Source organism: Anser cygnoides, chromosome 5 (assembly GCF_040182565.1).
Source record: "Anser cygnoides isolate HZ-2024a breed goose chromosome 5, Taihu_goose_T2T_genome, whole genome shotgun sequence".
Lineage (NCBI taxonomy): Eukaryota > Metazoa > Chordata > Aves > Anseriformes > Anatidae > Anser > Anser cygnoides.
Genome location: NC_089877.1, coordinates 36,334,830 through 36,350,731, shown reverse-complemented (window position 1 = coordinate 36,350,731; position 15,902 = coordinate 36,334,830). Strand labels below are relative to the sequence as shown.

At 52.5% G+C, this 15,902-nt stretch overlaps 3 protein-coding genes and 1 pseudogene across 7 annotated transcripts in view; 3 read left to right on the top strand and 1 right to left on the bottom strand.

Annotated features, from left to right (window-relative positions):
* Nucleotides 1-4,566, top strand: part of MYRF (myelin regulatory factor) — a 63,864-nt gene extending 59,298 nt beyond the window's left edge. For all 5 annotated transcript variants that reach the window (XM_066998806.1, XM_066998804.1, XM_066998802.1 and 2 more), the window contains 2 exons: nt 143-217; nt 595-4,566. In XM_066998806.1, coding sequence (XP_066854907.1) covers nt 143-217; nt 595-681 — 162 coding nt within the window. In that variant the 3' untranslated portion in view covers nt 682-4,566. The remainder of the gene's footprint in view (nt 1-142; nt 218-594) is intronic.
* A 992-nt stretch (nt 4,567-5,558) lies between these two features.
* TMEM258 (transmembrane protein 258) lies at nt 5,559-7,041 on the bottom strand. The gene is made up of 4 exons (XM_048053086.2): nt 6,913-7,041; nt 6,501-6,610; nt 6,266-6,418; nt 5,559-5,700 (listed from the first exon to the last, which is right to left on the bottom strand). The coding sequence occupies exons 1-3, from the start codon at nt 6,913-6,915 to the stop codon at nt 6,292-6,294; spliced, it is 240 nt and encodes a 79-aa protein (XP_047909043.2). The 5' UTR covers nt 6,916-7,041; the 3' UTR covers nt 5,559-5,700; nt 6,266-6,291.
* Nucleotides 7,027-9,629, top strand: FEN1 (flap structure-specific endonuclease 1). The gene is made up of 2 exons (XM_048053085.2): nt 7,027-7,126; nt 7,688-9,629. The coding sequence occupies exon 2, from the start codon at nt 7,689-7,691 to the stop codon at nt 8,832-8,834; it is 1,146 nt and encodes a 381-aa protein (XP_047909042.1). The 5' UTR covers nt 7,027-7,126; nt 7,688; the 3' UTR covers nt 8,835-9,629.
* A 1,312-nt stretch (nt 9,630-10,941) lies between these two features.
* On the top strand, nt 10,942-14,980 carry LOC106048307 (olfactory receptor 5J3-like; annotated as a pseudogene).
* The last annotated feature ends 922 nt before the right edge of the window (nt 14,981-15,902 follow it).

Here is a 15,902-nt window from a genome sequence, read left to right as displayed (position 1 = left end):
GAGGTGCTGCTTCTGCTCCAGAGACAGCTGTAGGGTCACTTGACAGAGAGGGGTTGTGCATTTCCTTGCTAGTCCCTAGGAGGACATCCTGGGATGCTCAGCCCTGGTCTTATCCTCCCCCCCGCTCTGTTTTCTTCCCCAGGAAACAACGCACCGTTGGCCTCTCGTGATGATGTCTTTCAGGGAGTTCACCTACCACTTCAGAGTAGCACAGCCTGTGAGTACAAGCAGCTGCTTTGCCTTTCCTCTTGTCCAGGGCTAAGTGGAAGGAGAACAATGGGAATGTGGCATCATCATGGCACAGGTTTAGTGTCCACATTGTGTGGAGAGCCTTCCACAGCCCTTTCTATCATGGCTGTTCCCTTCCAAGGCACACAGGTAGTAGAGAGATGTAATTCGGGGGGTGCGGGGAACAAGTGCCTAGCCACACATGGGGAAGGGCGGTGCGATAGAGCCAGCTGCTCACACACAGGCCTAGAACAGATGATGATCTTTGTCTGTGCCAGCACATAGTTCAGGCACAATTCCCCCCCCCCTCCTTGGAGCATGCATCCTGCCTCTGTCTGTAAGCTCTTTTCTTGCTTTCTCACATAGGGCCGAGCCAACTGCAGCACTACTCCCGAACAGATGGGACACCTTTTCACTGACTATTATTTTCAGTTTTACTGGCTCTGTGAGTGAGTCCTGGCAGCACCAGTGCCCTCTGGTTGGAGAGAGGAGGGGGACTGGTGACACTGGGGAGACTCCCGTACACCCTCCTCCAATAGCCCCCAGCCCCATCTTACCCCCATCACCTGCTTCAGGCGTGGAGCTGGTTTGGTTGTGGCTGGTGATGCAGACACTGAAGCACAGCACACACAGAACATAGGACCTAAGCCACAGAAACACAACCAGCCTTGCAGTGTCTCCTGGGCTCACCTAGCACCAACTCCCGCCACCCCACAACGCCCCGAACACCTCTCCATCCCTTATGGGGACGCTTGTGTCTCCCGTCACTTCTCCTGCCCCCTTTGACACTGGATTTGAAAGCATTTCGCTGGACTGAATGTGGACAGGGCTGCCACATCCCAGAGCACAGATGGGAGCTCCATCCTGTACTGGCCTAGTGGTCCCAGATGTGCCACATCAGTTCTCCGCAACACTGGAATTGCTCAACACTGGAGCCCTTTCCAAGAGGGAAACGCTGGAGTTTCACCAGGAAAGGAAGGCTGTGCCTGGACGTACTGGAAGTTGTACACTGGAGTTCTGTTCCTTCTAGTTGGCCCAGGGCCATCCCCTGCAGCCCCCCTCCACAGACCCCTGGAGACCCCAGGACCCCTGAACAGACCATTCTCTGCGGACAGCAAGAGAAGGCGCAGCTTCCACGTTTGCCCTGCCTGTCCCCCTCTCCTCACTGTACTCTGTCACCGTATCCAGGTCTGGATGGATAAACCTAAGAACCCCACTGAAGATGCTGCTGAGGCTGTGCCCAGGCCAAACCACACGTGGGGACGCTTGCTATCAACCCATGGGAGAAAAATTACCCCAAGCCACCTGTGTTAAGTGTCGTGGGGACCTGTTTCCTTCATTTGCCAGCAGCATGTGGCCTCTCACAGTGCGTGTGCAGCTGCCCAGTTGTCTCGTGAGTCAACGCAGCCACTCCACCCAGATGTGCTGAGAACGACCACCGGCAACACCCAGCGCGCCCTGCAGAGCCAGGCTGGGTCGCTGGGGATGCATGGTGTGGTCTCACTGCACCACCAGGCTAACGGATCTCTGCCAGGCACTGGCAAAAAGAGGCTGATTTTCTCCCACTAAGGAGGAGACAGCAGTGACTGTGGGTCCTCGCTGTCACCGTTCTCAGAAAGCAGTGATGTTGAGTGTACTTTGGGTATTTTTACTGTTACAAGTTCTTAACTTGCTAAACTACTGAATTTTTTTTTAAGCCGTATAAAAATGGGTCTCTTAATCCTGTCCCTGTTGAGCTATGTGTGTCTCACATAGGAAACCAAAGGGGGCCACTGCTAAGCTCCACCTTAAAGCTTGACTGCTACAGCGGTGCCGGGACGTGTCGGAGCGACCAGCGCTCATGCGTCCTGCCCCAGCCCCTCTCGCTGAAGAAGGAGCCCTCTGCACTCCTGGAGGCTGAGCCACCACCAGGTCCATACAGCCGTGACTCATTTTTCTAAGAAAGCAGCAGCCACTGCTGTGGAAGGGCAGAGAGGGGGAAACACCACTCTCCAGTCCTGAAGGAAACTCTAAAGCTGGCTTCAGAGAAGAGCAACCTTGGCCCTTGCGGTCCCGTCGCTGGACGCAGGCAGCTCAAACCGAACTGTTTTTTGGGAAACTGCATCAGGCTCTGGCTGCTGCATTTTGTTCCCGTCAGTGGAGATGGATGCAGCAATCCCTCTGCCACCACCAGCTGGCTCGGCTGCTCCAGAGAAAGAAGCTGCAAAGATGTTTTAGCCGATAGAGAGATGGTTCCTGCGTGCACCTCGTGGGACCCTACCCTGCCTTCCCTCCCCAGCCTGCTTCAGAGCTCCCTTCTGAGTTTGTCCCAGCAGAGCAGCCATAGCCTTGCACTTCCTTGCAGCATCACTGTGAGTTTGTGTCCCTGCCTCCAGAGGACCTGGCCCTTTCCTTTATTTGCAGGGCAGATTCGAGGTCAGGCCTTCATTCCCATGCTGTGCCTGTGGGCAGCAAACAGTGAACTACATCGGTGATGCGCTCCAGTTACTAAAATGCACTGAAGCCTGGGCAGCCAGGAAACGGAGGGTGAGCAGGGAGTGCCAGGCAGCCAAGTGGGAATGAAGCTCACGGAGGCCTTCTGCCCCAGTTTGGGGAGCTTGGAGAGAGAGCAAGAGGTCCAAAGGCATGGGAGTACCTATGCACAAACAGGTCAGTCAGCTCCATTTCCAGCAGGATTTTCTGCTGCCAGCAGCTGGTAGGGAAACCCTCCGTAGTGCTCCAGAGAGGATGCTCGATGCTCTTCTCTCCACCTGCCCTAGGCATTTTTGCCCAGCCTTAACCCGTGAAGTTGCTTTCTTGGCAGCTTTTACTCTCCAGTCGGCAATCAGTGGCCCAGGCTGGCAAGTCCTTACTGAGGCGAGCGATGCCCTGTGCTCCTCGAGGTCTGCTCAGCTGAGAGGTAGCCTTCTCAGACCCAGCCACTGTTTTCCCTTACTGCCAAACTGGGCTTGAGGCCCGTGCTCTTTTTCAGCCCCCACAGAGGCAACGGGCGGTGCCGTGAGGGCCAGAGCTGAAAGCGCTGCCTGCAATCCCCACCACCGACCCCCCTCACTGATGGTCATGGCCGAGGGCAGCCGAGAGCCAGGCGAGCTTCTCCCCTGCCACAAGGGAAGCTGCTCCGAGGGGGAAGGAAGCAATCAATCACTGGAAACGCTAGCAGCGGTGGCCCAGGAGGAGATGGAGTCTCTCAGGTGTCCCTGCAATGCTTAGCCAAGGGGTTTACGAGGGCCCCAGCGAACCAAGTGCCTAAGGGCTATGGGAACATCTCTAGTGCCTTTTTCTGCTAACAGGACTGTACAAGGGAACGGTGGTTTCCCATGCGTGTACTGAATGCTGCGTGCCTCAAAAACAGTGGCCAGTTAGCTCAATAAATGAGGGGAGGCAATACCTAACGTGCAAGGGGTGGTCCGAGCCCCCATACAGCTGTTTTACAGCAGAAAAACACATGGGCTGACAGCGATCCACAGTATCAGAGATTCAGAATGCCATCTTTGGCATCTTATGTTGCTGAAAACCGTATCTTTTGTCTTAAAGTACATCACAAATCATACACCAGCTCCACAGGCAGCTGCACAGCAGTATGACAGCAAGGCAGGAACGAGCTCAGAAGGGTTTTGTAGCGATGAAAGGGTCATAGGATTGCTTCTAAGGCCACAGAAACAGCTGTTTGCACAGACTGCCCCTAGAGGTTCCCGCCCTACCCACCGGTAACTACAGATGTGTTCCCCATCCCCAATCAGTAACAAGAGAGTTAACAATCAGGCCTTTCCCTGCATGAGACGGAGGGAGCTCTGAGCCAATGTCTCCAGCCTTACAGCCTGGGGAAAACCCTCTCTTCAGCTGGAAACAAGATGCTTCATCTCTCTAGACATTCTTGGCAGGAAGGAAGACGAGCATGGATACGAGGCCACTTGCCAAAGTCTGGCTGTTTCGGAGTTTGTTTCAAAAGCAAATTCACAAACATTCTGTCCTACTGTTAGAGCTTAAAGCCTGTAAATAGAGACTATGCCACCACTGCAAGAATTAAGAAAAAAAAAAAAGTAAAGCACTAATTTGTTTGGTTTAAATGTTGCTGTCACAGCTTTAATCACTGTATATTGCCAGCAAGTTTGTAGAATTGCCTTCTTAGCAGGTATTATTGATTATCGGTTTTTATTTGTGGGAAACAAGCGTGGTTTCCCTCCTTTCTTTCTGATTTATATTTATATTTTGCCGAATTTGAGTGCTGAGTCTCCGGATCCCCCACTTTTTTGTTTGGCTTATTTAGACTTTGTTTTATGCTCGAGGTAAATATGCCCATATAAATAAATATATAAATACTGCTTTGTATCCAAGGATGGCTCCTGGCTGTGTTCCTCCCTTGCTATGAAAAAACAGCCTTTCGGGTCAGTAGTTATAAGCTGCTTGTCACAAGACCGAGGAACTCCAGCGCCACCTGCTCGGCGTGAGCTTCCAGACGTGCACAGGTTGGGGTCAGGACAACTGCAGGCTGTGGCTGCTCACTGCTATGCAGCACACTTTTGACCAGATGTAAGGTCATGGCTCATGCCTCAAAGGCCAGGTCCAGACCCAGAGGCACCCGAGAATACTTACAGAGGGAAAGCTTCTTTACCAAATAGGAAATTAGGGCTTTAAATCTGTACAGAATCTGTTGAATTTCCAACTTTGAACTCTTAATTGCTCTGAAAGCTGGACTACAACTTTAGGCTCCTCTTGCACAGCCCGAAGGTAAGTACACCCACCTAGCAAAGAAAAGCCGACTTTTTGGAGAGAAAGCCTCTGTTCCTTACCTTCCTCATGCTGCTGAAAGGAAGTAACCGGTCTTTGTGCTGCACCTTTCTGATCGTGTCACATCAGTGACCCCAGTCTCTTGGGGCCACAGCACAGTGCTGACGAATTCCCCAACATAACACCCTCTCACCACTGAAATCTGCCCACATCTGACAGCTGCTTCCCCTGGCTTCCCACACTCGCTGTAGCCCAGGAACTCCACTACCAAAGACAGCCACTGTCAAGCTGCCTAAGTTTGACACCAGGGATGTGTCACACACCACCAGCTGCAGTTTCACAGCATTAACTATTCTCTGCAGTAGGAAGTCGAGCTCAATTCCAATTGCGTGTTCAATAGCCTAGAAGGAAATACAAACTGTGCTCGATTCCTTACAAACAGCTGTTCCAGCTGCTGAAAGCAGCCAAGGAGACGGCTGCTGGAATTTCAGGTGCAATACAGGGACCATCCCAGGGCTCATGGATTTTGTGCAGAAATCAAGGCTGTTTCAAAAAGCCAGGTGAAAAGCATCTGAAAGACAAACCGCAAGTCCAAAGGCAGGTACATCACAAAGCCAGCTTTATTCAGGTTTGGTTTGTTGTGCTGGCAGCAGTCACCTGACAGGAGCACAGTCCATGCCTGACACAGGCTTCCTTGTAGAAGTGTAAAAGAAATATAAAAAGAGCTTCTGCAGGGCCTCCCACCTAGAACCAAAGGAGAGAGGAAGGAGGTGAGACAGCTTTACCCACAGCAGCCCTGGACGCTACTGTAGCTGCTCAAACCACAGCCTGCCGGGGCTGTGCAGCTAGGCAAGCACAGAGAAAGCCTCACGCAGCGAGGGGGCAGATCCCCCACCAGATGCTGCTGGGGCAGAAACACGCCTTGAGCAGAGGAGTGCGCACAGCGAACGCACTTCCTCGCTGCCTCAAACTGGGATGAACACCAGTTCTGACCGCAGTTAACAGAGGGGCACAGGACCCCTCCCCACTAAAATCATCCAGTGGCTGTGCTGCAGCTCAGGGCTGGCAGAAGCGCAGCTGATGGAGGAAAAGCAGGAGGGGGCAGAGGTGTGTGCTGTGAGGCAGCTGCACTGCTTAAACCCCGGGGCTGCCCTGCGGAGGCTGGGATCAGGGCCCGGCCCTTTACATGCCCTAAATCTGCCCCCGAAGAAATCTGGGTTTTGTACAGAGCAGCTGCCCTGGGGGCAGGTCTCCAGGCACCCCCTGCACGCAGACATCACGCACGGCACGAAGGTCTCGGGCAGCTTACAGCCGTCGGGGGGGCGCCGGGCGGCCTCACACGTAGATACCGACCCACAGCAGCAGGAACAGGACGCCGAAGCCCATGAAGAGCGAGGCCACCAGCGAGATCAGCAGCTCCTTGTAGATGTCCCGCGTGTACTTGGTGGAGGTCACCTCATAGCTGCCGGCCGGGGGTTAAGGCGACAACGGGGGCACAGCGAGGCACCGCCACCCCCGTCCCCGTCCCCGGTCCCGCAGGATACACGAAGAACCAGGCGGTGAAGAACATGCCGATGGCCAGCAGCACCACGGTGAGGTGCGGGAACACGGCCGGGTTCACCGGGCTGGTGTACCGGCTCATCGCCTCCAGCTCCTGCGGGGGCACGGCGACGGGCAGCGGGGCTGGCGGTTCCCGGGATCCCCGGTCCCCGTCCCCGCTTCCCCTCCTCAGCCCCCGATTCCCGGCTGCGGTTCCCGTTCCCGGTTCCGCCCCAGGCCCCGTTCTCCTCCCCGGCCCCGGTCCCGGTCCCGGTTCCCCTCCTCAGGATTCCCGGCCCCGGTTCCCGTTCCCGGTTCCGCCCCAGGTTCTCCTCCCCGGCCCCGGCCCCGTTCCCGGTTCCCTTCCTCAGCCCCCGGTCCCGGTTCCCTTCCTCAGGGTCCCGGTCCCGGCCCCACCATGCCGCCCCAGGTCCCGGTCCCGTCCCGTCCCGTCCCGTCCCGACACGTCGCCCCGGCTCCCGCCGCTGCCCGCCCCCGCCGGAAGCGGAACCGCGAGCGGTGCGTGCCGGGACGGGGGGACGGAGCGGGGGGAGCCGCGCCCCATTGGCTCCGCCGGCTCCCGGCGGGCGTCGCGGCTGAGCGCGGGAGCGGCGGCGGCGGAACGGGGCGGGTAATGGCGGCGGGGGGAGAACGGCGGGGCCGGGGCCGGGAGCTGGGAGCTGGGAGCTGGACCCGGGGCCGGGGCCCGGGGGCTGGAACCGGGACCAGGACTGGGGGTTGTGACCGGGACCAGGGACCGGGAGCGGGGCCGGGGCCGGGAGCTGGGAGCTGGGAGCTGGACCCGGGGCCGGGAGCTGGACCCGCGGCCGGGGGCTGGACCCGGGGCCGGGGGCTGGAACCGGGACCGGGACCAGGGACAGGGAGCGGGGCCGAGAACGGGACCGGGAGCGGGGCCGAGGCCAGAGCCGGGGGCTGGAACCGGGACCGGGACCGGGGATGGGGACGGGGCCTGGAACTGTGGCTGAGGGGTGGGACCGGGACCAGGACCAGGACCAGGGACCGGGAATGGAATCGGGGCCAGGGCCAGGGTCTGGAACCGGGATCGGTGCCGGGGTCTGCAGCCTGTGGGGCACGGATTCCCGGTGCTGGGGGGAGCCGTCCCCATCTCCCTGTCCCTGCCCGGTCCCCGCAGCCCCCTGCGGGCGCTGAGCGCAGCCCCTGTGCCCCGCAGGATGGGGATCCACGGCCTGGCCAAGCTGATCGCCGACGTGGCGCCCGGCGCCATCCGTGAGAACGACATCAAGGCGTACTTCGGGCGGAAGGTGGCCATCGACGCCTCCATGAGCATCTACCAGTTCCTGATCGCCGTGCGGCAGGGCGCCGAGGTGCTGCAGAACGAGGAGGGCGAGACCACCAGCCACCTGATGGGCATGTTCTACCGCACCATCCGCATGGTGGAGAACGGCATCAAGCCCGTGTACGTCTTCGACGGCAAGCCGCCGCAGCTGAAGTCGGGGGAGCTGGCCAAGAGGACCGAGCGCAGGGCTGAGGCCGAGAAGCACCTGCAGGAGGCCCAGCAGGCCGGAGAGGAGACCAACATCGAGAAGTTCAGCAAGAGGCTGGTCAAGGTGACCCAGCAGCACACTGACGAGTGCAAGAAGCTGCTCATGCTGATGGGCATCCCCTACGTGGAGGCCCCGGGGGAGGCGGAAGCCAGCTGCGCCACCCTGGTGAAGGCAGGGAAGGTCTATGCGGCCGCCACGGAAGATATGGATTGCCTCACCTTCGGCAGTCCTGTGCTGATGCGGCATCTTACTGCCAGCGAGGCTAAGAAGCTGCCCATCCAGGAGTTCCACCTGAACCGTATCCTGCAGGACCTCGATCTGACCTGGGAGCAGTTTGTGGATCTATGCATCCTCCTGGGCTGCGACTACTGCGAGAGCATCCGTGGCATCGGGCCCAAGCGTGCCGTTGAGCTCATCAGGCAGCACAAAACCATTGAGGAGATCGTTCAGCACATAGACACCAATAAGTACCCTCTGCCCGAGAACTGGTTGCACAAGGAGGCCCAGAAGCTCTTTCTAGAGCCAGACGTGGTCAACCCTGACGACATCGAGCTGAAGTGGACGGAGCCGAACGAAGAGCAGCTCGTCCAGTTCATGTGCGTGGAGAAACAGTTCAACGAGGAGCGCGTCCGCAACGGTGTCAAAAGGCTGAGCAAAAGCCGTCAGGGCAGCACGCAGGGCCGGCTGGATGACTTCTTCAAGGTGACGGGCTCCATCACGTCGGCCAAGCGCAAGGAGCCTGAGTCCAAGGGGTCGGCGAAGAAGAAAGCCAAGACCAACAATGCCGCAGCCAAGTTCAAAAAGGGGAAATAAGCAGACTCAAACCCCGGCCGTTAGTTTTTATGCTCAACTGGGAATTTTTGGCTAATAACAAACAGTCGTCTTTCTGTCCTGTGTGTCACTGCTTGGAAGGATGCTGTGCGGGTTGCTGTCAAAGTCCTTCCAACAAGGCTAGGCTAGTGAAAGATGCGAGTGCTTCAGCAGCAGTAGTAAGGCATAAGGCTAGGGGGCAAAGAGGGCTGAGATCTGCAGCTTGGGGGAGCTGGCAGGGGCAAGAAGCTGGTGGGTGAGGAATGAGGGGGCTGCGTTCAGCATTTCAGCTGCAGCTTCTGTCGGTTGGAGGCTTTTGACAGTGAGGCCTCAGGGATGGGAGGTGACACCCAACCACAAATCCCTTCAGATTTAAGAGGTAAAAAGCTGAACACTAGAGAGCGAATCAGGCACAGGTATTGGAGGAGAGGTTTCTCCCTGACACAGCTCATCTAAAAAGAGGTAAGGTGCAAGCGGCAGAGTCAGAAAATGAGGAGACATGAATGGAAGGCAAGGTGGAATTGGGAGGAGACTTGAAATAATGACGTAAGCTTCTCCCTTTAGTGAGGACCTCAGGTACTGGCTTCCTTCTCTTACTGTAGTCATTTTTCTTTGTTTAAAAAAAAAAAAAAAGGAAAAAAAAGCTGTATTGTGGATTCCAAAGCCCTGGCCTGCTCTTAATGCATAAACCGAGGATAAGCTGACCTGAAACTGCAGCTCTCCAACCCCAAATCTTCCCGCTAGGCTCAATTTTATGTTTAAAAAGAAAAATGTCAATAAACCTAAAATGGAAACCTCCTCACCCTCTTGATTTCTTAACACATCCTTCTACATTGTGCACACAGAGACATAGATCCCAGACTAAGGAGAAAAAAGATGCCTTTTTTTTAAATTTTGTTCTGTATTTTGCGTAACCTTTTACTTGTAGAAGCAATGTGCTTTTCTTTTTTTTTTTCTTTCCAGAATAAAATTTATATACAAATACTTTTACCAAATTCTCTGGAGTGATAGCTTAAACCTTGTTGCTGAAGCTTGCACAGCTAAAGTAGAACCTCAGTTTTAAAAAGGAAACCCATTACTGACAATAGCTGACAAATCAAGCTCAGGCCTGAATACAGGAAATTCATGTTTTAATCCAGGTATTAACAGTGACTTGAAAGATTTGTAGACAACAGATCTGTGGGTCAGCTCTTTGCAGACTTACAAAACAAGAAGCCAGGCTTGTTTCAGAGGGGGATTCTATTAACATCGCTAAGATAACCCTGTTTTTTAAGCCTCCTCCAACACTCAGTAGGGAAATTAATCTGAAGCTTCAGGTGCTCCAAGTGCTCTTGCTACGTACAGTGCTCAAAGCTAATGATATACCTAATAGCTGCCAAATAGCCACTGCTTGGGCTGGAAAGGCCTTGTTACTCGTGATCTTTGGTGTGCTCAAAACCATAGTGTCTGGGGGATTTGACAAAGGTTCCAGTGCCAATCTCCTTGGCTGTGGGCACTGCTATCTTAAATCACGGGGAAGATTTCATGTTGAAGGGAACAAATGTAACTGCTGTCCGAAAATGAAGAAGCTACAGAAAACAAAACAAACCCACACCTATTAGCAATTACAAATCTGTTCTCATTTGCTTGTCTAAATGTTAGGAACCTGATCTGCAGTTGCAGATGGGATGCATCTTCTGATGCACATTTTCAGGGCAGAATGTGTTTCTCCTTCGCTGCCTGCAGAAGCAGCTCGGAGAGCTAGATCAGACTGTCGATTAGATTATAAGGAGCTTGGGCACCTACGTCACCAATCAGTGCCTTCAGGCAGGCACCCAGTAGTCGCTTTCATCTCGAGCAGACTTCCACTTCTCTAGGAGCCACCTTCCTAACACATGAATTGGGGAGCACACCTGCCCAACCTTGGCATCCCATTAAGCTTCTTTTGGCATACTCATATGGCTTCTTTCCCCCCTGTGGCTTTGCCAAAATGAAGGTTCCTCCCCCCACCTCATCTCACCCCATCCACACCAGCACTGAGCAAACGAAGGTTAATGAGCACTTTCCACATGGTTAGCCGGGGGAGACCAGACCTAAGTCCATGCTTACCCAGACTCTTACGAGAGTTTCTAATGATCCCCTTTGTGGTTGGCATGAAAATCTTTGCTGAGCTGCGACTTACTTTGGGGATTTTATCAATGAGGGCCAAAGGAGTAAATAAACCCCGCAGCTGTCCCCCTGCACAAGCCCTTGGGGATGCTGCGTAACCCGCCCTGGTCAAAAGGCTGGTGCCTGGCAGGGCTGCCATGGCCGTTCTGCCTCGCTTCTCAGCGGCGCGTCTGCAAACTTCCCTCCGCGTGTAACATCAGAATGTTTCTAAGAATGGAGAAAAATGGATCGTGTTTCTTCTTTCTACCTTAGGACAACATGCACGTTTGGTGTGTAAATCGCAGAAACACGTTCGGATGCTGGGTAAGAGCGCGGTGTTACGCAGGGAAAGCAGGACTGTAGGCACACGCTTCAAATCCAGTGTAGGGTTAAATCACAGCATTCAAGTTTGTAAGGTTACTGATACATAGCAAAAGCTTATTAGCAAACTATACCTAGACTCTACATTTTCCGTACATCTGAAATTTTAATGGCTAGGTGTTACCTGGAGGCTCCCTGTGTAGGTGTCACCATCTCATTGGGACAAAATCTCAGAGAAAACATTTGAAGAGTTGCTCTCCTGCCCTGAACACATAAAATGAATAGAGCAGACAGAGGGAAGCCAAGGGCAGGAGCATGCTATGAAGGAGCCGTGTAGTCTGGGAGACCTGCACAGGTCTCAGCCCGTGAGGAATCGGCACGACTTTTGGTGCTGGGGGATTTTTGGCCATCGGGATTTTTCTCTAAGCAGAATAAAACTGTGCAGCAGTGCCTGGAGCAACTCCCGATGGAATATTGATCATTGCTTGAGAAAGAGAGAACTTGGTCCCAGCATTAGGGTGGGGTGGATTTTCTATATGGTAAGGGTGTTCAGGTGCACTCAGGAAGATGTTCATTTAGTGGAAGGGAAAAGCAGCTGCAGTCAAAACTGAGAAATATCCTACCAGCTATCTGTGGTTGTTGGCAACTCACAAAGGGATTTGTAAACGGAGGACGGTATCTGCTGTGGAACTGTAAGTAGGACTCTAGCTGCATACAGGAAAAGTGGGATGTGGTAATGGCTCCCAAATTTGGTTTCCCTGGTGGGAAGCACTACAACGCAGGTGTTTAAGTAACACGTTCACTGATGCCTGGTGCATGAGCAGAACCACCAGGCATTGCCCCCTGCATCCTGCCACCCTTCGGGGCAATGTGCTGTAGAGAGAACAGCACGCTCGAGTTGGGTAGGTAATAATCATGCCTTTAATAAGGGAGAACAAGGGTCTTTGAAAACTGTGAGACAGCTGAGCATTAGGGAGAGGTCTCAGTACTGCAGAGAAGCAGAAGGAGGGGTACGAGGGTGCTGAGACACACAGTGGAGGTTTTCCTGATGCGGTGATAGAGGTTTGCTTCCAGGAGCTTCTGATTTAGAGCCCCTCTTTCCTTGCTGTTCATCTCAAGTGCCACCCACCTGCCTGCCTTCTGGGTCATCTCATTCCACTACCTTTTTCTTTTTCCCTACGTGTCCCTACACAAAGTTTTCCACTGCAGTTTATCACAATCATGTTATTGTTAATTAACAGGAGAACAGCTTTTTATACCAGAAATCAGGCTTCCAGGCATAGGAAGGATTCCTGAAATCTGCTGTGCTCCACTAGAAAGAGTGAGTAATGGGGACTGGAGGGTCTTGATTAGAAAAACACTACGTGCACAGTGTTTTGTGGTTTGAAAAGTGAAGGCATCAATTTTCTTTCTGCTGTATGGACCCTTCTAATACATGATTTATTTTTTGTTGTTGTTCCTCACCTCCTGGATTCCCATGGATACAACTAACAGATTTCTACTAAATACATGTTACGTACAAGTCACGTCTTAGTCCTGCAATGGTGAAGCCCAGCCTGAAAATGCCCATCTTGAGTGGAGAAAAAACATTTAAATGCTAATTGAGCTGGAGCAGACACACGCGTTAAGTGTAACAAAGCCCCGTTTCTCTGAATTCCCACACTGGCTGGGGGATGTTCCTCTCTCTCTGAAGTTAGGGAGAAGTTATTCTGTCCCACGTCTTCATGACCCCGGCACACTCAGCCTTCTCGTGGGGCAAAGCAGCATGTTCCCCTCTTCTGCTGCCACTTGTAATGAAAGGAGGCAGCACATTTGTAAAGTCCTCACAAATATACCACAGCATCTCCAAATGCTTTTTCGAATCATGCATTACTGTCTTTTTTTCTGAAAACGAAAACTCATTTTTAAATTCAGCCTCATGACTAAAGAGGACAAAATGCAGCTTCTGAAGGGCTTCGGGTGAGTTGCTCTGCCCGTGGGGGCTTGCTGGGAACCTAACCAGAGTTAGCTGGTGCCTCGACTATTGAAGCTTTGTACATTTAGTGGGCAGTCAACATAAGGTACTTGCTGATAGCAGCATCATATGCAAGCCATGCCATTGCTTTTTTGTACTTCCCAGTCTTTCCTCCTTCCAACAGGTACGCTACTCTGATACGTGGTGATATGGCTGAAGGCAATAGCACCGTGGTGACCCAGTTTATCCTTCTAGGACTGACAAGTGAGCCTGAGCTGCAGACTCCTCTCTTCATAGTCTTCTCAGTGATTTATCTCTTCACCCTGATGGGCAATCTTGGACTCATCACACTGATCATGACAACCCCCCAGCTGCACACTCCCATGTACTTCTTCCTCTGCAATTTGTCTGTCGTTGATCTTTGCTACTCCTCTGTCTTTTGTCCCAGGCTGCTTATTGTCTTCCTGGTCGAAAATAAAACCATTTCTTACTCTGCCTGCTTCACTCAGCATTTCTTTTTTCTTGTGTTCGTGACCACAGAGGTTTTCTTGCTGGCTGTGATGGCATACGACCGCTACGTAGCTATTTGCAACCCCCTGCTCTACGCTGTTTCCATGCCCAAGAGAGTCTGCGTGCAGCTGGTGGCTGGGTCGTAGCTGGGGGGGGATTTTGAACTCCCTAACCCAAACGTGTTGCTTGCTGCCCTTGCCGTTCTGTGGGCCCAATGTCATCAACCATTACTTCTGTGACACCAACCCTCTGCTGAAACTCACCTGCGCTGACGACCACCTCAATGAGCTTTTGCTCGTAACCTTCAACGGGACCATTTCCATGTCCGTGCTCTTCGCCATCATCATCTCATATGCATACATCCTCGTCTCCATCCTGAGGATCAGGTCTGCCAGAGGCAGGCACAAAGCCTTCTCCACCTGCGCCTCCCACCTGCTGACCGTCGCCTTGTTCTACGTGCCCGCCGGACTCAGCCACATGCAGCCGGGCTCCAAGTACTCACTGCAAATGGAGAAAGTCACTGCAGTCTTCTACACCATGGTCGTCCCTATGCTTAACCCTGTGATCTACAGCTTGAGGAACAAGGAGGTCAAGGATGTGCTCAGAAGAGCCACAGCAAAAATCATTTTTGCGAGCTGCCCACTGACCAAGTTGACCCCTATCAGCTGATGTAAAAGGAAAGCAGCAAGAGGTTTGTATCAGCTCTACAGAGTAGTAAGGAGTCACATACTTGTAGAGAAACAGACGCAGCAAATTTTAACCCTGCTTTAAATTTTGCAGAGACTCCGTGTTACCCAACATCCTGTCTCCATGGGTCTCATAAGCATTTCCTTGTCACCTCTTGCTTTATTCAGAAATTAGGTAATATCAGAGAAGGTGGTAAAAATAAGCTTAAAAGGATTCTCCCTTTTAGCCTTAGTTTCATAAGAAGTTGCACTAATTCAAGCAGTGATCCCTCCAGGAGCAAGCTCAAGAACTGGAGGGCTTTGTGGAGGTATAACCAAAAAAAGCCTCACTTCTGCAAACTACAAGAAAATAATCTCATTTTCTTCCAGGAGGATGTGCCGTGGAAAGTAAGGGAAGAGAAAGGGAGCAGAGAAACTGAGTGATCAGGTGATGAGGGCAGTAAGTGTACGTGCTGTACTCTGGTGTATTTATCAAGATGCTACATAGTTGAGTGACTGTGATTTATTTTGATGTCCATGGGGATCATGACCTAAGCATAACCACTGCATTGGTTATAACAATAACCCAACTTTTTTTTTATTTTATTTTATTTTATTTTATTTTATTTTATTTTATTTTATTTTATTTTATTTTATTTTATTTTATTTTATTTTATTTTATTTTATTATTTTATTTTATTTTATTTTATTTTATTTTATTTTATTTTATTTATTTTTTCTCAGCTGTAAAAGTCTGTGTGGATGCATAACATAAAGTAAAATATGCCCGGAGCATCCAGCTTAGCAGGGGTCACTTCACAAGAGGCAAACACAGAAAAACAAACTGAAAATCTTTGTAAACCCTTTCACAAAAGCTTCTGTTACTCTCAGCTTGGGCACTAGATGGTCTTGCCCAGCATGAGGAGCATTTCGTGCATTTTGCCGTTTGGGGCCCTCACTAAAAGAAGGGCATTGAGTTGCTGGGATGTGTTCAGAGAAGAGCAATGAAGCTGGTGCAGGGACAAGAAAACCAGAGTTATGAGGGGTGCCTGAGGGAGCTGGGGCTGTTTAGTCTGGAGAAAAGGAGGCTGCGGGGAGACCTCTTCGCTCTCTGCACCTCCATGGAAGGTCACAGTGAGGAGGGTGTCAGTCTCTTATCTCAGGTGACAAGTGATAGGATGCGAGGAAGCAGCCTCAAGTTGTGCCAGGGGAGGTCTAGGTTGGATGTCAGGAAGAATTTAGTCACGGAAAGGGTGGTTGAGCATTGGAACAGGCTGCCTGGGGAGGTGGTGGAGTCCCCATCCCTGGAGGTACTGAAGAGATGTGTGGATGTGTGGCTGAAGGTGGATGTCCCAGGTGGGGGCAATGACCATGGCTGCCCTCTCTGAAGTCCCAGTGAGAGAGGAACTATTTTTTTCCCACCCAGTACCCTAAACAGGTCCAGCACTGTGCTTCATCTGCTCTGACGTGTTCCTCTGCGTCAAGGGTGGAAGG